General features: G+C 39.6%; 1 protein-coding gene across 2 annotated transcripts in view; it reads left to right on the plus strand.

Annotated features, from left to right (window-relative positions):
• Positions 1-15,878, plus strand: part of LOC5578593 — a 230,297-nt gene that overhangs the window by 154,352 nt on the left and 60,067 nt on the right. For both annotated transcript variants that reach the window (XM_021845158.1, XM_021845157.1), the window contains exons 3-4: positions 1,921-2,037; positions 8,346-8,694. In XM_021845158.1, coding sequence (XP_021700850.1) covers positions 1,921-2,037; positions 8,346-8,694 — 466 coding nt within the window. The remainder of the gene's footprint in view (positions 1-1,920; positions 2,038-8,345; positions 8,695-15,878) is intronic.

Below are 15,878 nucleotides of genomic sequence, written 5' to 3' on the forward strand. Positions count from 1 at the left end.
AAGCTAAATGGAAGTACGCCACGCAAGAGTATACTGCCCCAGTGGCGTCGAAGGAGACGTAAACTTGTAGATTATCTAGGTTCTTTGAAAATGAATGTCGAAAGTAGCATTGTGGTATGCGCACAGAATCCAGCTCCAAGAACAGGCCAGTCCATTGTCACCAACGCGTGTAGAGATCCTGGTCTATCGGTTCGTTCAACTCTATTCCTCTGGACCAAATGTCTTGGATCAAGATTTTTCCGTGGATCAAAAAGATGGAGATCAATTCAAGAGGATCGAACAAACGCATTACAGCTTTGAGAACAAAATAGGGGGGTCCGTAGCCTTAAGGTAACGCTTTCGCTTCATAAGCGGAAGGTCATGGGTTAAATTTCCAGCCCCTCCACAAAAAACCCCGTCCACCCACCAGAAGAAGCCGCATGGAGGACCGTGCTTTGGAGAGCACATCCATCCTCCGTCAGTAAAAGATAGATGGTGACTGAGACAAACTGACCCTCTTCGAAGGCAACTAGCCTCAAAACGACTCAGGAACACGGCAAATATGAACCACCGCAAGAGCAATGGACTATGGCTAATGAAAATCGAATGGACTAACAGCAGAGTACTCTCCTACCTGCTCGGTGTGAGAGTAAAAAAGTAGAAGTAGATGTGAATATAGATTAATTAAAAATAGATCGTATCGGTTAAAGCAGATACAGATGAACTGATTCCGGCATAGTAGTGGCGGCCACGACTTTAATAAAAAAAAACTTTGCGAACTTTACTTTTGGATAGGCTATGTTGCTCCTCTAAAACCCGCGCGAGAGCATCCTTTAAAGCGAACGAATACACGCACACATCCTCCTTCGGAAGCCATTTTATTCCCAATACCGAATCGGATATGTCACCTCGTTCTAGCGACAGATTATTTACTGTTTCTTCTTCAAATTCTCAGACACCGCGCAATGCGTCTGCTTCGTTAGACAGAAAATGCCACAGTGTGAAGCCTCCTCTGGAACGCAATAATTTGACTATAAGTGGTCAACGAACATTGCTTCATTTATTGTCTAAAAACTGTAAATAGTCGTCCACGTAGTGGCTGAATATTCCAGGGCACAAATCTAGAGAACCTGACAAACGTTCACGTTGAAAATTTGTTCGATTGGTTACCACCAGCGAGTCACCAGAGAGTTAAATTTTCAGCACAACCGGTTGTCTGGTTCTCTAGATCTGTGCTCTTGAAAGGTAACGAGGGACCCCGTGTCGTCACAATTGGACATAGAGAAAACTGACCTTCGACACTTTTAATGGAAATCGTTCAAGGAGTCTAGAAATAATATTTTTGTTGAATACAGTGTTGTCAAAAGTACATACTTTCCATTCGAAAACTATGAATCGATTTTTTCGTAGTATGAGTATTTTTTGTCTCAAAAAAATTAGATTCCATCGTGTTTATCAGATATTTTACAGTCGAAAACACTCAACTCCTCGAGGTAATTTGTAAACAATTTGAGCCAATCTTGAGAAATTGCATTTTAAGTTAAAAAGTTCGATAAAAATACAAAACCATCTTGGATTCCGACGAAAAATGTAATGCTCAATGCAAAATAAGGTATGCTGGGCTGATTAAGAACGAAACAAACAAAAGACGATAAGAAAAATCATAACTGTGTTGAATGGCTATTTCACATCTTCAAAAGGCATACAGAGGATGAACCGAAATGTTTGAATTTTTCCGAAATCGAAACCACAAAACCGCACAAATCGATTACAATTCGATTCATCAATTCAGAAATTATGCCAAATCAATTCAGCAGAACGGCACTTCAGTTGATGCTCCTTTTTGATCATTCAGCTAAGCCGTCGGTCGTGTATTGACCAGCCCACACCTCTCGCTCGATGCGTTAATAATTCAGTATTCCGATTCCTATTTCATTCCAGCCCGTCATGGTGGATTGGATGCGTCACAGTCTCAGCAGTCGCAACAGTCCCGAAGCAGTGCCACATCAAATCCCAGCGAGGTCAAAAATCAAATATCCGTTCCCCAGAAGCGTGGAGGTAAACTTTGTTCGCAGCATTTCAACCCAATTACATTTCCGATAAACAATCGATACCACGGTGGTTCTGCGGTCTGTTTTCTGCACACGTTACACACACATTTTCACCAAAATACGTCTTAGCTACACGAGTATTTCTTTACTTAGGTTTAACGAAACGACTGCGTTTGTTTTTTTATAATATAAAAAAAAAATAGGATGGCCCATTTTTCTATGAAAATAAAACCGCAACAAGCTTGAAGGTTGTAAGATGGCAAAAATTCAGCTTTGGTAGGGCTTAAAAAAAACTCTAAATAAATATCTGTTAAAACTTAGACTCAGTTTTGGTTTGGTTTGTAGATAAAAATTCTTTATTTCGTCTGTCAGGTCATTATTGGTAGTCAATGTTCGATAGCGATGTAAATAATCCAATGTTTATAATTCAATATGATTCACATGATAATCCAATAGCATTACTCGCAACACTGAATTCAAGTGAGAATATTTATGAACCTATCTGCAGCAGAACATTTATAGCGCCCGCATACAACCTCGTATGCAAGTTCCCGTTGGATCTCGTTTGGGCATTATTGGAATAACATGACATACGTCATCAATCCTTCAATGCTGGATTGTTATTATTTTGATCGAATCTGATCATCGCGATCTCCTCGCGAATAGTTCCGCGATATTTCAACATTTCCCCTCAATCCGGACATTAAGGATGTTCAGCAGTTTCCTATGTTGAGCAGCTGGAAGTCCTTTGGTGAATGCATCAGCTGGTTGATCCACCGTCGAGATATATTCTATCTTTAGCTTCTTGCTCCTGACGAGTTCCCGGATGAACATGAACTTCAAATCAAGGTGTTTCATTCGTTGGTGACTTCGAGGTTCTTCAGTGAAGTTTATGCATGGAATGTTGTCTTCCATGATTATGAATGGAGAACTTTCTATGCCCAGTTCATTCAGAAGGTTTGTTAACCACAATCCTTCTTTAGCAGCTTGACAGAGTGAAATTAATTCAGCTTCTGTTGACGACAAACTAACCGTTTGTTGTCTTTTGGTTGACCAAGACACAAGATTGCCGAAAACAAGAAACGAATTTCCAGAAATTGATTTTCGATCATCGATGTCGTTGGCAAAATCGGCATCAGCAAAACCCAATAAAACGTTTGAGTGTTCTCTATTGCTGAATACGATTTTGTGTTCATGGTTCCTCGCAAATAACACAAAATGCGTTTCAATCCTGTCCAATGTGCATTTGAAGGGGAAGCTTGGTATTTGCTTAGGATATTTACTGCAGCACTGATATCAGGGCGTGATACTAATGCTAGATATTGCAAGCAGCCAAGCAATTCTTTGAATGGATGTGATGTTAATTCATCATCATTTGACTTGACCCATCGTACATTCGGATCTAGTGGAGTGCTAACTGGTTTTGATTCGGACATTCCAAATCTTTTTAGGATTTTCTCTGCATAACCTGCTTGAGATATTTCCATGATTTGGTTCTGATAATCTCGGTGTATGTCCATACCCAAAAAGTGTTTCACTTCTTTTAAATCTTTCATTTGGAATAGCTTCCCAAGTTCAGATTTTATCCAGTTTAGTTGTGATTCCTGTTTTCCAAGAATGAGTATATCGTCTACATATAAATCAAAATCAAATCTTTTGCTCGAGACGTATACACACAACAGTCACTCTTTAATGGAATAAACCCAGCTTTTTAATTTCGTCATCGAATTTCCTGTTCCAAGATCTACTAGCTTGTTTTAAACCGTACAAACTTTTCTGTAGACGTACGATTTGAGAATTACCTATCTCATCGTTTGGAAGCTTCATGAAGATCGTTTCCTCTAAATCTCCATAAAGAAAAGCTGTCTTAACATCCATTTGATGAATAAAAAGTCCATTCTTATTTGCGACTGACAAAATTGTCCTAACGCTTTCCATTCTGGCTACTGGAGCAAAAGTATCCTGGTAATCAAAACCAGGTCTCTGTGAGCAACCTTTGCAACTAGCCGTGCTTTATAGCGGCCATCGTCTTTCACCGAAAAAACCCATTTCGAATGAATAGCTTTTTGGTTCCTCGGTAAACAGTTGACCACTGTCCAGGTTTTATTTTCATGAAGAGAATTTAATTCTTCATCGATGGCAATTTTCCAATTCTCCCAGTCCTCCCGTTTCTTCAATTCGGCTACTGTTTCTGGGGCATCTTCATCGAATGTTGCAGAAGCTATCTTGGCAGAACTCGGTTGGAATCTTTGGGGAACTTTTCTTTTCCGTGTACCACGTCTTAAGCTCTGATTGCTGCTCATCGATGCCCTCATCCTCCTCAGCATCCGCGAAAACCTCATCAGACGTCTCGATTATTACAACTTCTTCTGCTTCCACTTCTTCCTCAGGCTCAGGAAGTCGAATCACCTCTTCTCCATCATCTTTGTTTGTTTTGCTCTCATCTTCGTTGCAGATTGAAATTTCTTCCTCCTTATCTTCATTTTCGCAGTGTTTCTGCTCCCTCACAACAATTGGTAGATGAACATCTTCGGTTGTTGTATTACTGCGAACAATTGATTCATCAAAGACAACGTTTCTGGATATTTCAATTACTCGGTTGTTTTTATTCCACAACCGATATCCGTTATTCGCCATAACCTACGAATGTCAATCGTTTGTCTTCGAATCAAGCTTGTGACGTTTCTCTTTCGGAATTTGCTTGTAAGCATGGCTACCAAACATCTTTAGATTACTAAGGTCTGGTTTCCTGCCATTCCACATTTCAAAAGGCGTCTTGAGTTCAACAAGAGCATTTGTCGGAGACCTGTTAGTGACGTAAGCAGCCACATACAATGCTTCTCCCACATTTCTTTCGAAAGTTCACTTTGATGGAGTAAAGCTCGAACCTTCTCCATTAGCGTTCGATTTATCCTTTCACTTACTCCGTTCTGCTGAGGAGTATAAGGACGGTAAAAATCATTCTGATACCTTTATTCCTACAGTAGTCTTGGAAATCTTTGCCAAGATATTCTCTTAACCGTTATCGCAACGCATTTTAGACAACTTTTGACCAAAGTGAGCTGTTGCCATTGCTTCGTATTCTTTAAAACGATCGAATACGTCACTTTTTCTTTTAATGAGATAAACAACAGTGAAATGGGTTAAAATCATCGGTAAAGGTGACGAAATACCGATACCCATCGTAGGTGGATTGCTCCATATACCGCATACATCTGTATGCACTAATTCAAGTGGCCGACTTGATCTGGGTAATTGCATAGAAAGAAACTTCTTGCATGATTGTTTGCCCTGCTAAACAACTCTCGCAAACTTCATACTGTTTGACTAAATCATTTGATGAAATATCTATTCCATCAACCATATTGGTTTTTGAGCAGTTTTTCAAGCCCCGAAAAACTAAGATGACCGAGCCGTTTATGCCAATCGGTTAGACTTACCTTCCTTTGACTAAACAACGCTGCTAGGTCGACAGTATGTTCCAAAAACATATCAACGCAATACAAACCATTTTTATCTTTCCCCTCAGCGATAACCTCGCCTTTATCTTCAATTCGAACCTCTTTATCCTGAAAAGTGACCCTTTTCCCCATGGGAATTTAATCTTTCTGACTGAAAGGAGGTTTTCTTCGAGATTGGGAATGAAAAGAACATCGTACAATTCAATACGTTTTATTTTGTTCAAGCCAACAACCGATTTCAATGTTACCTTTCCTTTCTTCACAGCCTGTAGGGTCTCCCCCGACTTTGCTGTGCTGATGGTAACCGGTGTTGCCAGCTTCACCGCTCTCTGTAACAATTTTTCGTCGTTCACCATGTGGCTTGAAGCTCCAGAGTCCACAGCAAACGATACCTTCCGAGATTCCTTCTTCTTTTCTCCTGCTAGCATCGCATGACCTTGGTGATGAACAAACCGCTTCTTTCTTCTTCTTTAGCGCCGGGCATTTATTTTTGTAGTGTCCTGGCTTTCCACACCCAAAACACTCAATTACTCTTCTGGTCGTTTTTAGCGCCACGTCTGGCAACCACTGGCTCATCATCGACCTCCATCGTCTCGCTTTGCTCCGCATCCAACAGCATTCGTTTTATCTCCACTAACGGCTTCTTGCAGAGTTCATCGCACGGCAAACGGTCAATGCTCCCTTGACGTGCTGATATCGCTTCGGTATGGCTATCATCAGAGCGGCCATCTTCTCCGATTGATCCATTCGAGTACCCATCCGATCTAGCTCCCGGATTGTCGACTCGTACTCGTCGAACAAGGCCGAAATAGAAGTATGTTTTCTATTTTTGATCGAAAACAATCGATCACGCATGGCAATCATAACGCCCGTTCCAACTTTTGGTAGGTTTTCACCAATAGATCCATAGCCTCCTTTGCGTATGAGACTCCGATTAGCTTGTTAAGGACGTCATTGTTCACCCACATAACAATTTCATCCAGAGCGTTCATGTCGTCGTTGATTCTCTTACGCAGCTTTGCCTTTCTCACTTCCTCTTGGGCTTCCGAATTACCCCGCCACGGAGTGGCGTATTCTTCTTCGTACGGAGTACGAACCAACGTATGGATGAGGTCCATCATAGAGAGGTGGTGCTCCATCCTCCCACTTCCATGCCGCAAACATCCTCTCCGACCCATCGAAGATATGGGCACGGTCTCGTACAGCAACGGCGGTATACGGCAGCTGCCGTTCGAAGGCTCCTCTCTCGGTCCGATTCTCAACCTCCTGTCGCTGGTTTGCAGGTTGACCACCTGCCTTGACTTCGACATCGTTCACAGACATCTTTCGATTTCTTCAAAAAAAACTTGATCGTTGAAGAAAAATAAATCTTGCTCAGTTGACTACTGGCCCATAACCTGTTAAAACTTAGACTCAGTTTTGGTTTGGTTTGTAGATAAAAATTCTTTATTTCGTCTGTCAGGTCATTATTGGTAGTCAATGTTCGATAGCGATGTAAATAATCCAATGTTTATAATTCAATATGATTCACATGATAATCCAATAGCATTACTCGCAACACTGAATTCAAAGTGAGAATATTTATGAACCTATCTGCAGCAGAACATTTATAGCCGCCCGCATACAACCTCGTATGCAAGTTCCCGTTGGATCGTCGTTTGGGCATTTATTGGAATAACATGACATACGTCATCAATCCTTCAATGCTGGATTGTTATTATTTTGATCGAATCTGATCATCGCGATCTCCTCGCGAATAGTTCCGCGATATTTCAACAATATCTATGAAAGTTCTTTATAGAAATAGTGAGTTGCATGCTTGATTCTAATGGGGATACTAATGCATAGCACTGAACCAATTTTGACTTTAACAATGAGCTTATGGTAAACTTGTTAACGGTTTATGGTTGTATTCAGTGCGAGTAAGGCGCTGGCTGACATAGCTCTGGACTTAGTATTGATTGGTGTCTAAAATATAAAAATGTTGTTAAGTCCCTCACTCACGTTCATAATTTGAATTGAAAATGAAAATTGAACAAAAACAAGTTACGATATATCGAGGTTACGTTACATCGAAGTATGACTGTAATTGATTTACGGTGGCTTATCTGTCATAGTCTGACAGAGAAACGTAAGCGCCATTTCAATTTCCATAACATATCTGCAAATAGGTAACACGAGGTTGTAAAAACTAATGCGTTATAATTCTCACATGTACGGGATGGTTTGTGTGTGATTATCAAAAAAGTGTTGAAAATTGAAATGGACTTAACGTCACGTTTCAACAATTTGAATAGTGTTTTTCACTCAAATCTTTCTTTCGGAGTAATTGACAAGCTGCGTTTTGTCCCAACCTCAGGCACTTTTATAAAAGAACAAAACTTCCAATTATGTTTGTCACGTTCTTTGAAGTACTGTTAAATAGTATGTTCACTTCATCTTCATGATATCTTGAAAAAAGACTATTCAAGTATCATACAAAAATTAAACAAAAATATTTTGAGATTTTGGCTATTTTTCATCCTGGCGTAGTGTATGTCCGATAATGTAAGTAATCGTAACATACATTTTTTTCGTCCCCTCATACAAATTTTAAGCTTTTTGAGTCTCCTATTATACTTGATGAATCCCGTTCATATTTTAATAGTAGCTCCCGAGAGTCTTAGTTTATAAAATTGGGGGAATGATCCGAGATTTTTACACTATGATGTTCATAAGCCATCCTAACGTATATTCAGAAAATCATTTTTCGAGCAAAGCACCTCATTTCAATTCAACAGTTACTGTTCAGGAGCACCGTGATAGGGTATTCTCGCATTGCTTACTTATTGCTTGCTTGATTTTCGACTTCCAGTAAATCCGTTGTTGTACACCGATTTCGACTATTCGGGCAATTCGATCCCCCATGGGGGCATGTGGGACGACCTGAACGCAATGCCATCGTCGTCGTCGGCCTTCGGCAGAGCACCCCTCACCGCCGCCGCCACACTCTTCCCCGACCAGCTGCCCGACAACCGGATGCGGAATTACGACCTCTTGGCAAGCTTACTCGGTCCACCGCCCCCGCCGACGCAAGGCTTCTACAGCGACCCGGTCACTCCATCAGTCAGCTTCCCGTACGTGTTCGGTCGTCACGGATTTGGCGATAGGAGCAAACGAATGGCCAGCAGCACAATCGAACGGAACCCATTGCGGTCGCTAAGGTAAGTGCTCATTTGAACGCAGATGCCATTTGGATGCTTAGGGTTTTTTGGGAACAGATTCGTATACATATCGATGCAGCAGTATTTCCACTTTCCAGTCATTTTACGCAAATCAACAACATTATGGATTTCATCCAATTATTTGAATGGCACCCAACGATTCGATCTGATAGGAACATTAAAGACGCTTACAACAGATTTCATACGCTTAACAAACCCTTGAGGAATTCAATTTACTACTAAGATACTCTGCGTTCATAATGTTCTCGAAACTTTCAGAAGTTTTCAACATCTATTATCAAATATTCAAAATAGACTTTGACATTTAGATCATTGCAAAAATTCTTGCACGAATAAAGCATCCTGCAACTGTTTCTTTATTGGAGGTTTGTTTTAGCATGGTTCATTAATGACGTAACTCGTAACTACAAATAAGCAAATTTTCAAGTAAAATAATTATTTTCAATAGATTTAAGATCAAATTTCATACACATTCTCGTCTCATCTTAGCATAGTATATCATATCCTCTTCGAAACAAAGTAGCACAATTGTGCTGAACATTTATTTTATGAACCGGCTCATGCAGACGTGAATTTAAATAAAATTCTCTTCGTCTTCAATTTCCATATCCAATGAGTTACGCTAAAAACTCATGGAGAATAGAATTTGTACTTTGCAAGGGAAATCGATCATTAAGGTGAAAAATCGTCCATATGAACTGCCCATGGTCGCATAGTCGACGTAAACGCCAATCTATCTATCTTCTTCTATATAAATAAAAATGGAATAGTGTTTGTATGTCACGAAATAGCTTGAGAACGGATGAACGGATTGGTTTCAGTTTTCCACTATTGCACTCGACAAGGGATGCGACGTGATCGGTGACGAAAAAGTTTGGGAAAGCCTCCGGAATAATCGGGACAATGATAGACAACTTTGTGTCATTTTGTATGTGGATTATACGACGTTTTACAACAGCCTACTTGATGACGAGACAAAGTTTGCCGGGACCACTAGTCTGAAATAAAATTAATTTTATCATTGCAAATTCTGAAATTCCTGTAAAATGAGCTTAGTTTGTGAACATCCAGGAACGTTAGCTAAAATCTACATAAGTTCATAAATCATTTGAAAGCAAACAGAGCAAACATTCCGCAGAACATGTCTATTAAATTCATAGCATCTTGCTTCGACTTGTAAGGCAAAGTATAACGCAACATGTTACATTGAAAATGTATTACAGAATGTATTACGATTCTTTCAAATTTATTTAAAATTTAAAAAAATATAATATTTAGTATAGTCAAATGCAAACCTTTGCCCTATAGTGGGGCAAAACATTTCACTTAATAAACGACAAGGTTATGTGACGTGATTGGTGGTCTAATGGCTATCGCTTCTGTTTCATAAGCAGAAAGTATGGGTTCAATCCCAGGCCCGTCCCTTTCCTCGTAGTTGTAGTGCATCTTTCACTCGATTCTATCTTCCTTTCTTAATCTATCACAGTTCATAGCATTTGCTAGAACTAGAGACAGACAAAAAAATCAACTCCCTACGCTTCTATTCTTCCATTATTATAGCACATTTTTTACGCCTGATATGTAGGCATCTGCTAACCAAACAACCTCTCTGCCATAAAATTACCACCCGCATGAACTGGCGTAGATGCTGTAGTATATAAGGTCTACAGTGTTACCAGTAAATGCAAACATCAATTCCTCCTCCTTCCACTCATTGGTGTGCATTCTGACGTGGTAGGCGTCGTTGTTGCCTAAAGTAGAAAATCACCAGCACTTACACACTGAGGGTGTCTGCTAGTCCCAAGCAGCCATCTGTTTGGTTCCTTGTGTAAGTGCAGCTGATCAGGCGATACTGGAGTGGCAGCCACGGGCGACCAATAAAGCTTAAGCTCAATAAACGACAAGGTTATGATGTGTAAATGAGTTATGATCAGTGTAGATAGACTCACTCAGCAAACTCATAAGAGATCTGCTTCGCAAATCTCACGCTTGACATTTTGATGCAAAATCACTCAATGAACTCAAAGCGTAAAAAATGATTCATTCGCACAACCCGTCAAAAACTCGTGAAACCCGAATGTTGTTGTTTAAGTTAGAAAGGATTACTATAATTTTACCAGACTAACAAGAAATGATTGCCGTGTGTGAGTAAACAGTGGAAATATGAAACAATGAGTCAAAACGGTGAGCCAACTCATCCATGATTTTTGACTGCTGAGTTGCGTGGTGTAACTAATGGGTGATCCCTGTCCAGCACAGGTGAGACTCCCTTCTCTTCCATTGCCTCAGGGTCGGCCTACACGCTTGACTATCAAGACCAAGAAAACACTAGATACTATTACCGAACATAAACCCACTTTATTCCGATATTTGCACAAAAGGTATCTTTATTACTCCCACTTCTTAACGCTATCTCCTACCTTACTATTCTCTTCTTCTTCACTATTGGCGGGCCCCTTCTTCTCGTGCTGCTACTTCACCTCTTCTCCTTCCTGATCGGCTCGCCTCTATTTCTCGCTCTGGCTGGACGGTCGGCGGGTACTTCACCTTCTTCTTCTCGATCTCGTTTGGGGTGGAAGGCCGGCTGGCACTACTCCCCTTCACACTGCCCTTCGACTCCTTGACTTCAAGCGTTTACAAGATGGCCGCGCCTTGGTCGCATCTAACGCTCACCATGGCCTTCTACGGAGCGGCACACGGTTCTACTCTGGGCCAACTCCTAGGTATGGCCAATTCGAGATGACCACGATACCCTTTCCGGCGACGTCGGGAACACAGGTGAAACTACGGGGTCCTGTTGGAGAAGGTGGCGATGGTGTGGTGGGTTTTGGCGGTTAGTGATGGGGTTCTAGTTTTGATGGATAGTAGTTTACCTGGATCTATATCTTTCTTCACTTCTACCAACTTTACACTATCTTAACAATGGTCTTGTAAAACTCTTGGACTTAAGCATTCAACTTATATGCACGTCCTTATCTTCTAATTGCTGCAGACTTAATGATCTTTACGATGGCGGTTACTTATCGACGAACTTTACAGCCCAATAGGAAGTTCAAAACTTGAATTGTGTTCATGAAATGGCATGCAGAAATTCACAAGAAAATTATAACCATTTGTACGAGAATGCAAACTTCAAACTCTGAGCGCTATTTTCTCTATTCCTGCTTATTCCATAAGAAACAGTTATGCCTTTATGGGCAGTAAGTAGTGTTTTCAGTTATCAGTTTTACATTTCTATACTGTAATGTACTTTAAAAACACAGAAAGAAAAATCCATGTAAATTTCAGCGTAAATCATGCACATAAAGGGAATGCTAGCTTTGTTGCATTGTACATGGATTTTCTATCTGTGAATATTACATACAGGATTAATTAAGGCGAGAAAACCTAGAAAAAAAGCATATCAGAAATATTTTAACACCAAATCGATTTCAGCATGTTACTGTAAAGCGATTATGTTTTACTATCTGAAACATGGAAGGCATCTTCAATAATAAAAGAGGACGGATCGTTTAGAATACTGGCTAGGCTATCAAAAACAGCTTCAAGATACGAAACAATATACTTTTGTTTGAAGATAACTCTTCCACTTGACAGAAACATAGGAAATGACAAATGTTCCTTACGAAATACAGTTAATTTATTTTCTTTTGTGTTGCTTATTTCATCCTTTTTAGATTCTTTGGCATTGATTTATATTTTAAATTGAAGTAGAGTAATTTACCCATTATTACGGTATACGAAATAAACCCTCAGTATTATTCGAAAACTATGTTTGCTATGGATATTTTTGATGGTGGTAAAAGCATATAATATACCCTAGCTTAAACAAATGAATGCTTTCAAAATTAAAGGATTTTGAGAACAATTTTAAATTATGCATCAAGAAAAGCCTATATTTTAACAAGGTGAGTTTTACTATTTGCCTGTGTAATGCGTGTGTATATTGAGCAATCTGCGGCGGTTATTTAGAACAATATTCCCTTCTGTTAGAGATTCTGTATGATGTTCGATTTTCAAAGAGACTATCCAACATTCTACACTAGTGGTGCTCTGGCCGGAGTATACTACGTACCATATCAAAAAATATTTTCAATCAAGGATACGGGCCACACATTATAATCAAAAGCTCCTTACGAGATCCTAGCGATCTTTAGCTGGGTCTAGAGCTTCCTATCAGCATCCTGAAGAATCTTTTTTTCTAGGACTTCTGTAACTGCCCCATGAAAGATTTTCAAATAAAAAATAAAAATAATTTGTATGGCGAGTCAACAAATCTTAAATCCATCTCCCCCAAAATCCCTTACGTAATTAATGACAGCAACTTACTGGAATGCTGAGTGAAACCTATTGATTGAGATTTATAGGATGATCTGTGAAAACCCCCAGCGGAAAACTGTGAATTTCTAGTTATATCAGTGTATTTCTAGCACATCTTGAAGATTCTAAATAGGTGTCCAGCAGAATTTGTGGATAATAGCTCCTGAAAATACCATCTGAAACTTGAGAATTTTCAGCAATATCGCAGCATTATTCTTAAGAATCTAAGCAAATCCTCAGAATTCTTAGTGAGCTCTTCGGCATATGTCATTTCCCATAAGATCCTAAGCGAATTTCTGATAATTGTAGACAGGATCTTGTGGATTCCTAGCGAGATGCTTCAGAGCCTAGTATATTCCTGTAGATCCCTTACGAGAGCACTTGAAGCTTCCTATCGGGTTCATGGGATTTCATTGCGAAATCCTGTTAATTTGCATTGATTTCATATGGTACGTTATGACATATACTATCATCTTCTGAAACACATTTAAAACTCATTTAAAATTTAAATGGATAAGCAGTAGACTGGGAAAAAAATAAATTTGTATAATTCCACGGGGCACCCCCCACGATTATTCATAGGCGTTAGATAGAGATTTCCTAAAAATTTCAGCTCATTGGTCGTTCAATGAGCTGGCGCAAATGAATTGAAGTTAATATGGTATTTTCAGCTCGGATTACGGAATGATCACATCATCTGCAGTTTGGTTCAGGTAATTGTTAATCGCGTTCAATGAACCCAGAATGTCAAAAACACTACGAACAATATTGTAGAAGGTTGTATCACGATTAAAATGAAGAAAGTTGATGTTTAACTATCTGAAGTAGATGGCAATACTGCTTAGTATTTCTTAAAAATAGCTTGATGGTAGCCACTAAGCGCATTCATAGCCACCTATGACGCTGGGCGAGCTGCGGCACAAGGTGCATGCATATATGTGGTTGTACGGGGAGTGCTGATCTGAACCTAATTTTCAACTACTAAAAGAGTAATGAAAATGAGCTTAAATCCAGATACAACCTTCTGCAACTATGTTCATTAGGGTATCAACTAGTGAATTTGTCATTCTGGTTCAGTTAAACGCGTTCAACTAGTATAACGGACCGAAAAAGTGGACGTAGGGTCAATTGTCAATATATTTGAAACAAATATCCAATACAAACTTTCAAATCTAATGCGCCAGCTGGTGGAGCAACCAATTGGGTTGAAATTTTTGAGAGAGCTTTTTCTTACCCTAAGGCACATATCTAGGGGGTGCCCCGTTGAGTTTTACAACTTTCTTGTTTAAGGGCCAGTCTAATAAGCAGCCTATTGATGTATTCTACGAAATTCTGGTAGCGTTTATTAGGACTTCATACGAACCGCAGGTCGCAGGTTGAGCACCACTGTTCAATCGCATTTTAAAATCATTTCTGTATGACTTCAAATCCAATTTTTTTTATGAAAATCCTATTAAATACCTTGTTAATACTATTTTTTGAAAAATATCACTGATGCTGACTAGACTGGCCCACCTTAGTATGGGAGAAAAATTAAAGTTGTATAATTCCACAGGGCACCCACCAGGATTATTCTTTAGGGTTAGAGGAAGACTTCCTGAAAGTTTCAGCTCATTTGGTCGTTCCATGAGCTGGCGCAATCGAATTGAAGTTAATATGGGATTTTCAGCTCCAACATATAGGAAAAGGCACATCATCTCCTATTTGAGTCAGGAAAATTGTTGATCGCGTTCAATTGAACCCAGAATGTCAAAAACACTACTTGATACTATAGCAAACAATATTGTAGAAGGTTGTATGATGATTAAAATGATAAAGTTGGTGATTTGTCTATCTGAAGTAGATTTGCAATATTGCATAGTATTCCTTCAACTTAGCTGGGTGGTAGCCACTAAGCGCATCATAGCCACCTATGACGCTGGGCGAGCTGCGGCACAAGGTGCATGCACATGTGTGATTGTACGGGAGTGCTGATCTAAGCCTAACTTTCAACAACTGAAAGCTTAATGAAAATGAGCTTAAATCTAGATACAATCTTCGGCAAACTATGTTCATTAGCGTATCAACTAGTGAATTTGTCATTCTGGGCTCAATTGAACGCCATTAACTAGTGTACGAGACGAAACAGTGACATAGGGTCAATTTTCAATGAATATTCCATACAAACTTTGAATTGAATGCGCCAGCTGGGGGAGGAACCAAATAAGTTGAAATTTTGAGAGAGCTTTTTTCTACCCTAAGGCACATATCTAGGGGGTGTTCCGTTGAATTTTACAACTTTTTTGTTTAAGGGCCAGTCTAATGCTGACGCGTACTCGTGACGGTGTACTCTGCGATTGTACCGGTTTCTAAACATCGGTTTGAACTTTGGAACTCCAAACATAAGTTTCGGGTTTAGGCACTGGTTCGTGAGCTGTTCGTGCTTTCGGTTTGAACACGACGACAGGGGTTCAAAGCAAGTACGAAACACCAGTACCCAACGTGTTTGATGTTCGTTTGGGAAGACTGCCTTGCAGTTGAGTCACAGAGTGAAATAAAAATAATTCATTGATTTATTGGTTCATACCGAAATCACGAGAGTTTTACTGCGATAAAAAGCATTGAAATGGTTACACACATTGCAAAACTTATCAGAAAAAATGTTTCTGTGATGTTTTGTAATAAATTTCATTATAATTTTGTCTCTAAATATCAGCTGATTCATAAATTGTAGGTGATTCAACTGTGTGGGATGACTGTATCTGTGATTACACGTCGAATTGAAACACTCTATGATGCATTCGAAAGTCAGTGAGCTAATCTTACTTTGTAGGTACTTTGACAACACATTGTTTTATTTAATT

Source organism: Aedes aegypti, chromosome 2 (assembly GCF_002204515.2).
Source record: "Aedes aegypti strain LVP_AGWG chromosome 2, AaegL5.0 Primary Assembly, whole genome shotgun sequence".
Taxonomy (NCBI): domain Eukaryota; kingdom Metazoa; phylum Arthropoda; class Insecta; order Diptera; family Culicidae; genus Aedes; species Aedes aegypti.